Genomic DNA, 15601 nt, shown 5'->3' with positions numbered 1-15601 from the left:
CTGTTGCTTAGTATTCTCCGACATGCTCGCATTCAAAGCTAGGTCGTTGCCAGCCGTCGCCCTTAGTGACGTGATGGCATTGGGTTGACCGTACTCTGCCGTACTTAGAGGGTGCGGCTCTGTGCGGCACGGGTTTGACGAGGTTTGACGCCCACATTGATTCATATCAAGAGCGACTATCTTCTGATATAGGGTTTGCCTAGGGGAGACTATATTGCATTGATTGATTCATTATGACAGTATCGAAGCATAAATCGGCAAGTTGACATGTGTTCAGGGATTGCTCAGGGATGAGATGAGAAATGTTTCCCGCTCCGGAGAACATAGTGAATGATCGAGATTCACAACTTATCATAGAGACAAGACATAAAAATGCTGGGTAGATACGCGGTTCCCAGAAAGATGCAAGAAAGACGCGTAGGAACAACAAAATCATTATAAAGCGTGGGAGACAATCTCGAGAGAAGCCCTCGACATTTTCTTTTCATTTTCGACCTCCGCATCTGATCTGCGCTAGTCTGCGGTGACAGCCAGTGCCCGCGCCGCGTGCATCTCGTCCCTTGCAACTGATTGACGATGTCACGGCTTAACACTCTTTTCATCCTCACATGAACGACCATCGACATTCAAAAATGTCTTATCAACCGCATCCAGTCATTTCGCGAGGAGGTTTGGAGTGGGTCGGACGGGATGGTCGGGCTTGCCGGTGTGTTTCTCACAGTACTAAGCAATTTTCGTACCCGGCTGAATGTTTTTGTTGCATCGGTACATTTTCGATCACAGCGGCAAAGGCACGGGAACAATCAAATATGTTTTCTCGGAGCGGGTCGTGCCACTGTCGTGCCCTGGTTGACCAGGCTCGTCATCATTCATGCGCTATCACTTATACCGACAGTCTGGCCCTCGTCTATAGATGGGCATATGCCGCCCTCGCTCTGACCTCTTTGTTCATTCGCGTCTCTTCAAAGCTTCATCCCCCAGCTCCAACTGCATTCTGTCGTTCCTTGCCCTCTTCCTTCTCTGGAACTGCTTACGGCTGTTCCACTCTCGCGGTTCTTGTCTACTAACTGAGGACATAGCTAGCGCTCCATTACGTCGCTCTTTTTATATACCCACTTTATGAACACTTGATACCCCAGGTTTTTAAAGACTACATCTGCCTCGATTACCTCTGCATCGACTTTCACTCCCTCCATTATTTCTGGAACACTTTCACGACGCCGATGCTGAGCTCTGTTCTTCTACCTTGCCTAACCTTCTGCGGCGCCTTCACCCTCACCTTTGCACTTTCCAAGCTCGCACAACTTCGACGTCCGACGCGAGCCAAGCTCCCATACCCTCCTGGACCAACCCCTCTTCCCTTCCTCGGAAACGTTCTCGACATCGACAGAGCTCAACCATGGGTGAGCTATACGGAGATGCAAAAGAAATACGGTGCGTTTCCCCTTTCAGTCTCGAGCCTCGCCCACACTTACGTATGTACTTCGCGCGCTACAGGGGACATCATATACACGAAGCTTCTTGGATCAGACTATATCATTGTCAACACCTATGATGCAGCTAAAGCTCTACTCGAACAACGCTCATCAGTCTACTCTGACCGCCCCGTCTTTCCTGCAAACAAATTGTTCGTGCATCGTGTCTCTGTCCCGCATATATGCACACCTCTGACGTGTCTATAGGTTCGGAATCGACTTCAACACCGTTTTACAGCCCTACGGCGACACATGGAGATTACACAGGTGGGGAAAACACCCCCGTTGACCGCATATATGCGCCCGCTTGTAACGTACTGAGATGCGCTTCCGCAGAAAACTCTTCCACCATAGTCTTAGGGGGGAGACTGCGATCCGTTACCAGAATCTCTACCTTGAGAAAGCTCACGGTCTTCTTGCAAATCTACTCGACGCACCTGAGGGCTTCGAGGGTCATTTCCGTGGGTACGTACTTATGCTCGTCGTGTCTCTGCTATTCGAACGCGCATATATGCGCGTATATTGGGAGGATTGACCTTGCTGATCCTCTTTACTAGCTTTGTCGCGTCCATCGTGATGGCTCAGACGTACGGATACGAGACGCAACCACGCAACGACCCACTCGTTGGGGCGGTCGACATGCTCATCCGTCTACTTGCGGTTGCACTCTCGCCTGAGCGCATGGCGATATTCAAGGCCTTCCCTGCGTGTACGTCAGGGTAACGTCACACGACGAATTATTTGCTGATATCATCCCTGCTTTGCTTTCAGTGGAGAAACTCCCGTCTTGGTTCCCAGGCGCAGGGTTTAAGCGCGATGCCGTATTGGCGCGGGGGCTCGCTAAACAGGTGAACGACGTACCATTTGAATTCGTGAAACGGTCTCTGGTTCGTGATTTCATCCACCCCCGTAAGGCAGAACTAAAGGGCTACGGTAGGCGGAGAATACAGCACGCCCATCAATGGTCTCGGACTTGCTAAGCTCATTCGACGAAAGCGAGGATAACAACGCCCAAGAGCGAGCGATGAAAGCGACGGCGGCAACGGTCTTTATAGGTGTGATCTTCGCTTTAATCGTGTTTTTCTTGTACTGATGGCGTCACGGTGGGTGAACCAGCCGGATCTGAGACGGTAAGCACCATCTGGTACAGCATCGGAGGCCCCCGAATTCTGATTTACGATGTGTATTACGAAGAGCTCTTCAACATTGCATGTCTTCGCGCTCGCAATGCTCCGGTACCCGGAGGTTCAGAAACGGGCGCAGGCCGAAATCGATAGCGTTGTCGGACGCGACAGATTACCGACTTTCGAGGACCGGGAGACACTGCCATACGTGGAGTGCATCTGGCGCGAGCTGCTCAGATGGCATCCGGTCGTACCCCTCGGTGCGTTATTGTCGTTTTGCTAAACCCAGTGATCAACGCTAAGATCCAATATATAATGCTTACTCAGGCATACCGCATGCGACGTCGGCGGATGATGTGTACGGCGGGTACTACATACCGAAAGGTAAGCTTCCCCAATGTGTTGCTGCCATCTGCCGTGGTATGCGCAGTTGTAGTGCGCTGCGGCGGCGTCGGGTTGCTCTCTTAATTTAGCAACACTGTGCTGACCAAGGGTGCGATTGTAGGCGCTACTGTCATGATGAACGTTTGGTGCGTCTCGAGTTCCTTTCCAGCTTTGTTGGCTTGGCTGGCAACCGCTCTTAGTACTTAGTGCTGACGCCGAGCTATCTATACAGGGCAATGACGAGGGACGATCGGCGGTACGCAAATCCGGAGATATTTGACCCATCGCGGCACCTCGCACCGACACCCGATGGTTCTGACAAGCTGGCGCTCAAGCCCGAGTCGGTAACGAACGACCCGATCTTCGGCATGGGGCGCAGGATTTGCCCAGGGCGGTACATGTCCGACGCGCTTATGTGGGCTGCGATCGTTTCGATTCTCGCGGCATTCCGCATCGAAAAGGCGACAGACCGGTCAGGAAGAGAGATTGAAGTGGAGGAGAAATTCACGCCCGGCCTTGCGATGTAAGTTCAGTCGTGCAGCACTGTGCCTAGATGCGGAGATGACTGACGTTCATTGTCATGCATTGCGCCTATCATGATCACTCCAAACGTGGTCAGTCACCCATGCTCGTTCCCGTGCAAGTTCGTTCCGCGGAATGCCGCTTTAATCGGCAAATGTACGTCGGCGGAAGACGACTCGTGAGTTGTATGTTGTCCCAACATCTTAGCTCCTCTGCACATTACGGCGTCGAAGACTGCAGTGCCGTTGATACATGTAGACCTGGCTGTTGTTGTCCTGATTTAGCGTCCTCGAGACAATTTGAGATTCCCCCGGGATCGGAATAATCGAGCCCAACCTGTACCCTCCTGCGACTCTCCTGCACCTCTTAAGAAACTGTGGCGGCTTGTGGCAGCCTGACAAACACCGAGCTTTCTAGCGTCTCATGTCAAGATCCGGGGAAAGCCCGATCTCGCCACGCAGATGTGGTTTGCCGCGACACCACTCGTGATGTTGCGGTGAGAGAGACATCCCGTAACTCGTGCAAGTCATGCCTTCATCTTCATTACATCCACACAGCTTACGCTGTCGACAACGTCGCCCGGAGCGATAAGCAAGTCAAAGTAATCTGGGTCGCCCTGTATGGAATCAGGACAGCCAAACGGCTGCTAAACGGTACCGACTCCGAGGATCAAGATAGGCGACTCGAAGTCTCAGACACGAACAGGATTCTCATCCGTTGAACTTCTTTCACTTCTGTACACACTCACTTTACTTCCGAGGGAGAAGCCCGAGCTAATTTCGAGCGTTTCTCATAGCGATATCAAATCCGAGGCCGGGCTGTATCGAGGGTCTATCGAGATGGGAGAGTTTACGAGTGCTCAGTGTGTTCGCCGCTTCAAGTGACAGCACACCAAGACGAGAGGATATCATATGGCTTCGGAGAAGTAAGATCGCTGTTTTTGCAGCCGCTGCTTCCGTTTGAGGAACTCAAACCTTGATCGTGAACGCTGTGTTCTGAAGCCAGCTGTCATCCCGGCGAGAGCTTGCAAAACCTTCGGTTGGTCATCTTGCAATTACGCAGCATCTTTGCTGACAGTTTGACGTGTCCTGTGAAGCTCCTACCTACTAAGGAGGCTCAACGTACAGATTTGGTCTAATCAGGGAGCTTACGGGCTCCTTCGTGATGTGGGTGGTGGATCTCTTTCCGTCTATTTGGTTCCTTGGAGTTCCTTGGGTCGTCCTTGACATGAGATCGGCCGTTGCCCCTTATTCGCTTGCTCGCGATCGGCTAGCGATCTGAAATTTAGGTCCTACATAAGGACCATGTCAGTCCAATCTTCGGTAAGGTTGCACTTCTGGATCCTCACATTTTCTTCTTTCCTATCCCCTCTCCTAACGACACGACGACCCGACCAATACTCACTGCCGCTAGACTGCAGTTTCTACTTCACTCACGCTGACTAGACTTCCCGAACCCACGATATACTCATGACTGCTATCGTCGATGAACGACTTATCCTCCTTCTCCTGTGCTTGGTGACAATTTCTTACGCATTTGTACGGTGGGTCCGCACCAGGCGATCCTTGCCGTATCCGCCAGGACCTACTCCTCTCCCTCTTCTGGGCAACATCTTCAACGTCAGTGCCACAGAACCATGGCTTACCTACACCAAATGGCGCAAAACCTTCGGTGAGTGCTCGTTCTTGGCCCACGTCTTAGAGAACAGAGCCTGACGCTGGTAAAGGTGACATCATCCATACGGAGATGTTTGGCCAACATTTCATTATTATCAACTCGCTTCCGGTCGCTCGCGCCCTGATGGAGAAGCGTTCTTCGATCTACTCGGATCGCCCGGTGATCCCGACCGCAGAACTGTGAGTCCATCGATCCTTATAAACTCTGAGCGCTTCATGACTGAAGCTGGTATGTGTAGGATGGGGATAGGCTTCAGCACTGTCCATCGTCAGTATGGCGACGAGTGGAGACTTCACAGGTGAGTACAAACCGTGTATTTAGGGGCGGCTGTACCGTAATATCATGGAATATGGGCTCATAACTACTCCCATATGATGCCGTACAAAAGGAAACTATTCCATCAAGCGCTCCGTGCAGAGTCGGCGTCAACCTATCGATCAACCTATGCCCGAAAGACCCATGGGCTCCTAAGCAATTTGCTAGAGTCGCCCGCCACCTTCACGCAGCACTTGAAGAGGTTAGTGCTGGCGTCACTCGATCATAATTGTTGAACGTTAGCTGACATGAAAAACCCGTCCGCTTCTTTCGCTTTTTAACGTCAATGGTGATGTCAACGCACTGTCACTGCTGATGTCGCACATGTCCTGATGGTATTCGTGTTTGCATCACGGTTATCTAACACGCAGTCATGTTGCAAGTACGGTCATGGCTATGACCTACGGCTACGAAACGAAGCCCAATCAGGACCCGATCGTGGACAACGTGGAGGAGCTCATCCGTTTATTGGAGAAGGAGCTTGCGCCTGAGAGAGCGGTGGCGTTGACTATGTTCCCATTCCGTAAGTGACTGTGGTTCAAAGAATCTTCTCTTTTGTTACTGCAGTGGCTCAAGCGCTCACGCCACATCTAGTGGCGCGTGTGCCGTCATGGTTCCCAGGTGGAGGCTTCAAGGAGTCCATCGCGCGCGGACAATCCTTTTCCGAGCGAGTCATGAACGAGCCGTTTGATTTTGTGCTGCGCACCGTCGTAAGTCCGAACGATGGACCAAGATCTACCGAATTGGCTGACTCTCATTCGGACCGTCATTTCACAGGCAAACGGAACTGCACCTCCGTCTATGGTGTCAGATCTCCTCGGAACACTGGACGAGAAAGAGGATTACCAGACTCAGGAACAGGCTATCCGAGAAGCCGCCGCCACCGTTTTTATAGGTAAGCTCCTTGTAATCACGATGGAGCCCGTGTTATCCCCCGTCCTAAACCCCTTTGTCCACAGCTGGCTCGGAGACCGTAAGTCGCCGTTTTGTCTCATACTTACGGCAGCTCAGATCAAGGTTTACTTCAGAGCGCCTCTGTGCTCCAGAGCTTCGTGCTGGCGATGTTGCTCCACCCTCATATCCAGGCGCGCGCCCACGCCGAGATCGACGCGATCGTTGGCAACGATCGGCTGCCCAGCTTTGAGGACCGGCCGTCGATGCCATACATCGAGGCTATCATACGCGAGGTGCTGAGATGGCGTCCTGTTGTACCACTAGGTTTGTCGCAGAGGCGCGACTGTTCTCTCATTCCAAATCAGTGACACTCCGTGAAATAGGAATTCCGCATGCAACGGCCATTGATGACTATTATGAAGGATACTTTATTCCCAAAGGTTTGTCCTCTCCTTCGATCACCCACGCCCATCGTATGCTTATCGTGACTTAGGGGCTATCGTGATCATGAATGCCTGGTACGCGTCCCGTATCTCTCCCTATCATGCCTCTTCCAGTTCAACTTACACCCCACTCGCAGGGCAATGTCGCGCGACCCGTCCAGGTTCGACGACCCCGAATCCTTCCGCCCCGAGCGACACTTCACCTTCAATGGCAAACTCATCGACTCCCCACTGACGACTGACCCTGTCTTCGGCCTGGGGCGGCGCAACTGCCCGGGCAAGTTCGCGTCGGACGAGCTACTTTGGATCACGATCGTCTCCGTGCTCGCCGTCTTCAAGGTCGAGCACGCGCTGGACGCCAACGGGCGACCGGTGGAGGTCGGAGACGCGTTCGAGGGCGGGATCGCCATGTAAGTTGCGAGCATGATCGTTCTTTGGCCTGATCTGGAGAAGTCGGATTGCTGACGAGTGGTTCACGTTATAGACATCCGCGTCCGTTTGCATGTAACTTTACCCCGCGTTATCCTTCCGTGCCTGCACTCGTCAGGAGCACTTGTACGAAGAAGTAGCAGGCAATTTTATCCTGCACCGCACCTGTCTATCGACATAACTTATCGATCCCCGTCCTATGGCCACGAGCACCACTCACGACGCTTCAACGTACCTTACGACTTGTTGTATAACTACTAATAGCCCCATCTGGGCCGTACCGTTGTTGGTCATTTTTTGTAGCGTTTACACCTTTTCTTGTCTTCTTGTTCACCAGACACTTTTCCAGCTTCCCCATCTAATCAACCTCCTCAGTGTAGACCGAGCAATGCTTTCTGACATTTGTTTACATCTACGTGTTACATGTCGCACAGATCCGCTATCCTCCCATCCCCTCTCAGCGTCAGTACTGTACTAAGGTGGCATCTTTCTTGTATACTGTGTCCAGCGATCGTTATCGGTTTCATTAGGGGTAAGTGGAGAGAAAGAGGGACGATTAAGAAATGAAGGTAGCCTCGTTGAAGAGGATGCCGTTGGCCTCGATGCCTTGTGAAAGGCCGGGGATGATGGAGTCCGGCCCCTTGACGATGAGCTTGGTGTTGTTCTGCCACTGTAGTCATAAAACACGTCAGATCGATGCGAGTAGTTCCATTGGCGAATGATCCGCACCTGGTAAATGTAGGGCTTCGTGCCGGCAACGTAGTTAACCAGCATCTTGACGCCAGATGGGAACTCGGCGAGGACATCGAGCTTCTCGACCAACCCTGACGGATCTGCCGGAGCGCCGGTCTGAACTTCTAGGGTGGCCTCCACCTGACCGGAGGCGTCGGCGAGTATCGACGATCCCGCCCACTCGTACTTGAGCGCCGAAGGCATGCCGTATCCCGTGTCCACGTCATGCGCAGGCGACAGATGATGCACACGGGAGATCACGTTGCCCTTGGCGGGCTCCTGTCCCTCCACCTGGGTCTCAGCCGTCACAAGCGCGAGCTTGTCGCCCAGCACGATGGAGCCGATGTTGACTTTGACAGCGCCCGAGTTGGCGCCCTTGAAGCCGTGCGTCGAGCAGGTGGTGAACTCCATCTGGACCGCACTGATGCCACCGTGCTCGTTCGACTGGAAGTTGGCAAAGTTCCAGCGGGAGGCGACGAGGTTGGGCCGCATGCCCTGGATGGCGTGGTTGAAGATGCCCTGGCCCTTGACCTCGGTGGCGACGCCGTTGCGGATGACATGACCCGTGGAGTACGTACGCGGCCAGAAGCGGTGCACGACGTAACCCTCTTTCTTGTCATGGCCAAAGTATGAGAAGCCGCCGCGGGCGAGAGGGTCACCAGGCTTGTCACTGCCGATCTTGAAGGCGGGAACGCCAGCGGGGCGGACGATGTCGAGAGAGAGCTGGACCTCCGAGCCGAAACTGGCATTAATGGTGTATGTGTCAGGCTTGTCACCATATGCGGGGCGGAAGGTGATGGAGAAGTGCTCGCTCTTGTCTGCGGTCTCGCCCTTGCAGGAGCGCTTGTCGAGACCGGGGGGAGGAGTAGTGAACGTCCTGACGGTTGAAGAACGCCAGACCCTCTCCTTGGTGTTCGGGTTGTAGATCTTGGCCGTGAACTGGATCGTGGGCCAGACACTAAGCGCGGTCATTCCCACCCCACATTGCACACGAGCAACGAGATCGGATTGATGGGATTTCGTGAGCAAAGAAGAATAGGCACAGAAAGACACGGTAACGCACCCAACGGAAGAGTGGATGACCTGGAATATGATCAAGGTGCCATCCTCAAGGAACTGATAGAACACCTGCGTCTCGGTCACAAAGCCACCTGCGCAAGTCCACTCGGTGTCTTGGGGTGTGAGCTCGGAGAAGAGCTCAGACTCGGGGTAGGCGGATGAGACGGGGAAGAAGTTCTGTGCGTCGGCGGGTACTGAGCTGTATAATGAATACTTGAGAGGGTATGGGAGGCAGAAAAGGGAGATACACACGAGAAAAACCAGGACATGTTGGGTGGATGTGGTTCAGAGCAAGGCAGACGCAGGCCTCGAGACGTCGGCACCAACGGCACCCTCACTCACGCACATCGGAGTTCGGATCCTCTTGACTTCATGGCCCGGCTTACGTGTTGGCCTTGACTCACCTTTCCTCTCGCCAACCACCACCTTGCTAAATCTCCTCTTCCGTGCGTAGGAACAAGTATTGGTTGCAACAGCTCAGCGGCAAATTCCATATGGCTGGATTTACACAGCCTAATCACTGTCAGGAGCCACCAGCTTAGGGCATGGCGAGCGGCAAATGCGTTGGCGAACTTCGGTTAACGTGGACCAGTCAGGCAAGACTCAAATTACATCAGAAGGACTGGTAAAAGCATTCCTTAAGCACTCCAACCACTCAGCAGCACTCCTGGTAGCGGCCTTCCGGGAACAATCCTCAGGAATCTGCTCCGGGTCATGGTTACAACCATCCCAACAGACCTCCGAGCCCACAAGATGGTGGGTGAATCACCACGTGTAATACGTCTCGCAACTGAGGCCTTACTATGCTGGAACCCGCAATGAAATCCGTCACCCGCAATGAAATTTGTACCTAGCGTCCGTAGTTTTCAGTCCTCTACCAAGCCGCGCAATACGGACATAGAGTAGTTTCATAAGATGGCCCATGTTCAATCTTGTAGGTATATACCAAGGGACAGGGGAGGGACAGTCGAATTTCATTGCAGGTGACGGTTTTCATTGCGGGTTCCGGCATAGTATATGCATGGCCTTGAACAGTCCCGTCGATCTCTATATGCTCCAAGAGTCGGCAGAATGCTTGTCATAAGGTACGTCTTGCATACGTCACTAAGTACTATCATCGCTAGGGACTGACGTCTTCTGGTACCAAACTCACCGCATCAATCCCTCCGCCACCATTACTTCCCATGCGTCAAACGTGGACGTGGATATGTTTAAAAAAAGAAGCATTGTCGGGTCAGTGGCTCGTACTGCGTGGCTATGATGTCAACATGAAAGCATGATTGCTTCATAAACACATCAAGCTACTATCTCGATTGGCACACACTCGATGTTCACACTCTGGAGTTTCGGACGGTACAATACGGACTAATGTAGCAACCGATCCGACTGAACTTGCAGTTGTACTAAATTTCCCATAAAATCTTTAGGTTTCGTAGTGTATACATTTTATGGTCTATGCGCGCGATCGTGTCTAGAGGGTCGCCCGGACAAGCATAATAGGCCCTGAGAGGATCGTTTTACACAGCGTCAAAAGAGCGCAGCGACACGTGTAAAACGGCTGCAAAAAGGAGACTAGAGAGGATCGTCTTCCTTTGCTCCAAGCTAAGGACCGGCCCGTTATCTCTGGGGCCCACCTTGACGCGACGGCCCAATTTACCTCACGACAGACTGAGGAGCGCCAAGAATCTATGTTCACCTCGCCGTCGTCACTTTATTTCCGATGTCACATAACCCACCGCCACGCTAGGTGGATGATGGATATATTAACAGCGGCGAACGCAGCTAACATGCCAGGATATTTGTTGACAACCACCTCTTTCCGACATGCTCTCTAGGCTTTCTCTTTCCATGACACCCATTCACGGCCCCGCCCGCCATTCGCCCATCACCAGGCGTACCTCTCAACCCATACATCGCATGCACACTGGGATTAACCAGCCGAGCCGTTCTGAAGAGCATATGGCTCATATCCGCGAGCTGGCATCTGCTGGCGTACTCGAGCGTATGGTCGCACAGGAACAGCATCCCCCAGAAAAGGGCCTCACAACTAAAGAACCCTCTTTGATGACGCCGATTAGGGTCGACTGACTTGCAAGGGGGTCACGTAGTAAGTGTCATTCCATGCGCGTAGATGTGAGACGTTCACTGACGCTGCATCACCCTTAGCTTTACCGGTTCCTACAGGACGTTATACTTCATGCAACTGCGACATTGCAGCGCTCATTGGCTCCCCATCCTGCAGATAGCAAGTGCGGAAGTCGACGAAACAAAACGTCTCACGTTCTACGCTATACACGACTTTACGCAACGTAACAGGAAGATAGATTTCTCCATGTGCTCTACATCATCGTATATTATCGCAAAACCTGTAGCATATTCACAAACCAGCATGTATTACTCTAGATCTTCTATCGAATACGATATCGTCGTTTTCATTATAATTCTATTTTCAGCAAGTGCTCTTAAGTTCGACGAGTGAATCAGTGCTTGAAACGCTTCATTCAAAACTCATGCTCGCAAATATGCATTGATTACCATGGGGCTATCGATACACATTATTGATCCGCTTGTTCCGAGCGATGCGAGTGTGGCACACGCTGTAACGCCAGACTTGTCGGATTCGTACTTGCGCAAATTTGCGAGCAAAGCGACACTGCTTGTTTGTCAAGCGATGCCCGTCTCTTTGGCACTCCCAAACATAGCTATGGTAATCCAAAGTGGTACGATATGTTATTTCCACGCGGATCACAGATGGGAAAAGTAGGAAGACCATCGTTGTCTATGTTGAGTTATCTGCAACGTTGCGTCAAGAACTATTCAAGCACCGACAACACTGTGTCAACAGTTACTCTGATCTTGACACGTGTCGGTTCACCGACGTCTTTTTCGCAGCGTGATTAAAGCCATTAGCGAAAGATTATACGTGTGTATCATACTGATCGCGCACTCACAGTGTCAATTCACACCCGCTATGAACCTGCGGTCTCCTTCGAAACGAAAAGTTAATAATCATCCATTATAACATTTGCTGTCTCAAAATGTATCTCATCCACAGAGTGCCCTAGAGTGCGGGCAGCTGAATAATCCATTTTGCACGTATTACCTCTGATGTCAAGGGTCAGAAGCGGGGGCTCCCGAGCCTCGACCATGCGCAGTAAGCTGTCGTACGAGAAGCATTCGCAATCTTCGATTATGAGTGTCTCCAACCGCGGACACAAGACACTTCTTTTTTCTGCAGTGGTTCCAAGTATCGCCATAGCGTCAAGCAAGTCATCGTTGAACGACTTACAACAGGTGACGTGCAGTTGTGTACCGGTCCAGCTAGATAGCGCGTGTCTGAGATCGCTGTCTTTGCTTATCTGGTTTAGCAGAAGACGGTCGGCGTCGATAGTCATGGGGCAGAACAAATGGCACGTGTGGAAGGTGACGGTATCTGTCGAGCGGAAGTTTGACAGGAGCGCAGGAAAGAAGCCCATGTTATCGCGGATGTCTGCAAAAGCAATACTTGAGAAGTGACGGATTGGAACTGGTAGATTCTGTGGGGGACCATCAAACAAGTGGTGTTCCATAAACAGGTCCACAATCGTGTACCGTTTGTCAAGCGCAGTCAATGCATGAAGGACAGCATCTGCTGATAACGAAGAAGAGAACGGCATAAGATGGACGTAGAGCGACGTTTCCTCTCCTTCATGGGAGGCGCTCATCGTTGCTGAAGAAAGGTTGATAAAGCTGCAAGTATCGATCGTGAGATAGCGGAGACGAGGCAAGTTGAGGGAATCCAGCCGAAGCCCGTCGGTGCTGTCTGCCTCCCCCGAGATGAGCTGGAAGCGACGGAGATTGGGCGCAGCCAGCCCCGAAAGGTGTGGGATGGAGTTTAGGATGGATGAGCGATAGCGAGTTTCGACATGAAGACAAGTGCACCTGGATAAGTGTAGGGATAAAGCCTTGACAATCCTGGTTACCTGCAAACGCTCTGTCTCTTTCTTTAGCCTGTCCAGCGCGACCTCTCGTGGGTTGTAGACGGCGATCTCGAATTGAAGGTCCCGAGATGCCTCGAAGATCCTCTCAAGAAGTGAGGGATACTCGGCAAAAAATGAACGACACCGTGAACTTCGCAATGGTCGTAAGCCAATGAAAGTCCAGTACTCTGGGACTAGAGTCAAAACGTCGAAGAACTTGGGGCAAACGGAGGCAAAGTCTTGCATGACTTCGCAAACTGTGCCGATTCGCCCGTTAATGTCGTAGCGTGGGTCAAGAGATACCAGCTTGAAGATCTCGAGAAGGGTCTCAGTGGGCAGCGAAACGATCGAAGGAGTTTGCCATGGTTGAATTGCTGCAGCTACATCGGCCAGATGCACCTCCTCGCTGAGATCTGACGGTTCGGCCATGCTACCACTGTTTCGCATCAGATACAGCTGGTTGAGTCACGGATGGCATTCAACTTACAGTGAGCAATGTTATTGCATTGTCGAATACGAGAGTTGGTTGAAGACGCTGGTCGGGACGAAAAAATTCGCTGCTGCAATGCGCATTTTTCGTGGGAAGCCGGGTGTCCAGTGGATACTTCTCTCGATTTACGTACAGATTACACTCCACCTGTAGTGTTGCCGCGGCTCGAGGAGCCAGCCCAAAGCGACTCCTTGAAATACCCTTTCATGCCCCAATCCGACCAACCAAGTATGAATCTGTGGGATTTATAACCTCTACACAGCGAAAAGGTGCGTTATCTCAGGACTTATGATAAATACGAGTACAAGATCCTTTGGCCTGGTTCCAGTCAGTTCGCTAAATGTGGCAACAATATTCACCTGAATCGGGCTTGCAGCAGCATCGCACATTTGGGTGTGATTACAGAAAATGAACCCATGTCTACCTCTAGCTTATCCATGCGCCATCGCACCCAATCTGTAACCCGAAAGTGAGAAACTACTTTGACCTCACAGCAGGAGCTACTCACACATTGCCCCGAGACGAACTTTGACTCTTCGGAGGCTAGGAACGACACTACACCTGCTACGTCCTCAGGGGTCCCCGTCCTCCCCAAAGCAGCTTTGGTCTCCATCTAAACCACAGTTGCAAACGTTCAGGTCCGGTCAAAAGAGTACGAAACCAAAGCGTACCAATGCTTTCAACTCGGGATTCGTATCCAGCCCAGCTAAGGCAGCCGACATTAGACTCATCGGGGCAATAGACAGAGCGAGAACATGGAGATAACTCACTCATCTGGGTAGCAATCGCCCCCGGAGCGTACGAGTTCGCCGTGATACCGTACTTGCCCAGGTCGAGCGCAGCAGTGGCGCACAAGCCGCGCACGGCGAACTTGGAGGCGCAGTACGCGCTCAGGTTGCTGAAAGCTGCACGATTGCCCCATATCGATGAGCACGAAGACCACATATGGCGAGGTGAGGGGAGGTAAGTTATCGCTGTAGTACTCACCAGTGCGGCCCGAGAGCGACGTGGCGGCGATGAGGCGCCCGCCGCGGCCCTGGGCGATCATCTGGTTGCTGGCGTGTTTGAAGCAGAAGAAGACGCTGTGAACGTTGACTGCGAAGATCTTTTCGAAGAACGGCTGCTCGACTGTGCAAGAGCAGTGATGATGTTGGTATCTGAGAATGAGGTCACGATGTAAGGCGCGTACTTTCGTTGATAGGGGTCGGGGTCATGAACATGCCTGCGTTGGCAACCATCTAGATGCCATTCACAAGGAAACCCGCATCAGCTAACGCCTCGCTGGATGGTCTGCTGGTACAGAAGGGCTTACGACGTCGAGTGACCCAAGCTTCTGCACTGTGCTCGCGACCAGCTCCTTCACCGCGTCCTCATTTGTTACATCGCAGGGTAGCACGCATGACTTCCTGCCCAGGTTCTCGATCTCCTGCGCCAGCGTCTCCAAGCCATCCTTCTGGCTTGTAAGATCGTTGACAGCAATGTCAAAGCCGTCGCTCGCAAGCTTGAGCGCGCTCGCGCGGCCGATACCTGCTGCGGAGCCTGTGATCAGTACAACGCCCTTCGATTTGGACATAGCGGGTTTGGGGCGAGAGAAGAGAGGAAGGAAGCGACTTTCAGAAGCGGTTCGACATACCACGAGTTTAAATACCTTTTTCATGCTACACATGTTTTCAAGTTGCCAAGGCGTGTATGAAAAGATGCCGCGGTTCTATTGTTTGCAGTCACCTGCGCAGGGGGCTGCCACTTGGTAGATTTTTGTTAAATAGCCGGTTTGAGGATAGATATTCCCATTGCACGAGCGACGAGAATGCCAACGAAAGGTGCGACACGGTCATTCAAGCGAGACTGAGAAAGCCTTTTGGTTCGTATATAAGCACGATCTACCCATCAGAGCGCATTCTTTTGAGATCGCTGCTGCGCCTGCCGTTTTATGGTTATCGTCTCGGAACTTCACCGCCCTTAGCTGTGCTTCGTTTTGTCTAGCGTATCAAGGAGAGTGCCGTGTTATCCTGCTAGTCAGTAGACGACTGACTATCGAGCAAACGACCAAGATCGCAGGATGGATGTTGCAAGAGACTCTCTGTGTTTCCAGGTCATT

At 52.2% G+C, this 15601-nt stretch overlaps 5 protein-coding genes across 5 annotated transcripts; 2 read left to right on the top strand and 3 right to left on the bottom strand.

Moving 5' to 3' along the window:
* Nucleotides 1–1223: 1223 nt before the first annotated feature.
* On the top strand, nt 1224–3510 carry CONPUDRAFT_150824 (cytochrome P450; the record flags this gene model as incomplete). Its single annotated transcript, XM_007767477.1, has 12 exons — nt 1224–1434; nt 1498–1627; nt 1683–1742; nt 1812–1940; nt 2033–2184; nt 2247–2362; nt 2413–2530; nt 2592–2605; nt 2670–2859; nt 2927–2983; nt 3105–3129; nt 3216–3510. The coding sequence occupies 12 exons, from the start codon at nt 1224–1226 to the stop codon at nt 3508–3510; spliced, it is 1497 nt and encodes a 498-aa protein (XP_007765667.1).
* A 1736-nt stretch (nt 3511–5246) lies between these two features.
* CONPUDRAFT_99328 (cytochrome P450) lies at nt 5247–7708 on the top strand. The gene is made up of 11 exons (XM_007767476.1): nt 5247–5361; nt 5421–5480; nt 5571–5699; nt 5869–6020; nt 6092–6207; nt 6275–6392; nt 6509–6715; nt 6775–6831; nt 6885–6909; nt 6972–7244; nt 7319–7708. Exons 1-11 carry the CDS (start codon nt 5252–5254, stop codon nt 7401–7403), a joined length of 1332 nt encoding a protein of 443 aa, XP_007765666.1. The 5' UTR covers nt 5247–5251; the 3' UTR covers nt 7404–7708.
* A 111-nt stretch (nt 7709–7819) lies between these two features.
* On the bottom strand, nt 7820–9323 carry CONPUDRAFT_70713 (survival factor 1; the record flags this gene model as incomplete). The annotated part of the gene is made up of 4 exons (XM_007767199.1): nt 7820–7933; nt 7993–8953; nt 9059–9253; nt 9307–9323. The coding sequence occupies 4 exons, from the start codon at nt 9321–9323 to the stop codon at nt 7820–7822; spliced, it is 1287 nt and encodes a 428-aa protein (XP_007765389.1).
* Nucleotides 9324–12056: 2733 nt separating this feature from the next.
* On the bottom strand, nt 12057–13528 carry CONPUDRAFT_163064 (uncharacterized protein; the record flags this gene model as incomplete). Its single annotated transcript, XM_007767475.1, has 2 exons — nt 13501–13528; nt 12057–13449 (listed from the first exon to the last, which is right to left on the bottom strand). Exon 2 carries the CDS (start codon nt 13440–13442, stop codon nt 12057–12059), a length of 1386 nt encoding a protein of 461 aa, XP_007765665.1. The 5' UTR covers nt 13443–13449; nt 13501–13528.
* Nucleotides 13529–13929: 401 nt separating this feature from the next.
* Nucleotides 13930–15076, bottom strand: CONPUDRAFT_150820 (NAD(P)-binding protein; the record flags this gene model as incomplete). The annotated part of the gene is made up of 7 exons (XM_007767474.1): nt 13930–13959; nt 14012–14116; nt 14175–14209; nt 14274–14408; nt 14491–14631; nt 14693–14741; nt 14816–15076. 7 exons carry the CDS (start codon nt 15074–15076, stop codon nt 13930–13932), a joined length of 756 nt encoding a protein of 251 aa, XP_007765664.1.
* Nucleotides 15077–15601: the final 525 nt, after the last annotated feature.

This window comes from Coniophora puteana (assembly GCF_000271625.1).
Source record: "Coniophora puteana RWD-64-598 SS2 unplaced genomic scaffold CONPUscaffold_3, whole genome shotgun sequence".
NCBI classification, from domain to species: Eukaryota; Fungi; Basidiomycota; class Agaricomycetes; order Boletales; family Coniophoraceae; genus Coniophora; species Coniophora puteana.
The sequence above is the reverse complement of the archived record's forward strand: the minus strand, read 5'-3'. Positions and strand labels throughout refer to the sequence as shown.

Excerpts from the sequence above, each read along its gene's own strand:
- CONPUDRAFT_99328 (XM_007767476.1), top strand. The coding sequence starts at position 5,252 with ATGTTTGGCCAACATTTCATTATTATCAACTCGCTTCCGGTCGCTCGC. Across the intron at positions 6,393-6,508 it reads CGCCGCCACCGTTTTTATAG|ATCAAGGTTTACTTCAGAGC; the intron begins GTAAGCTCCTTG and ends ACGGCAGCTCAG. Across the intron at positions 7,245-7,318 it reads TTCGAGGGCGGGATCGCCAT|ACATCCGCGTCCGTTTGCAT; the intron begins GTAAGTTGCGAG and ends TTCACGTTATAG.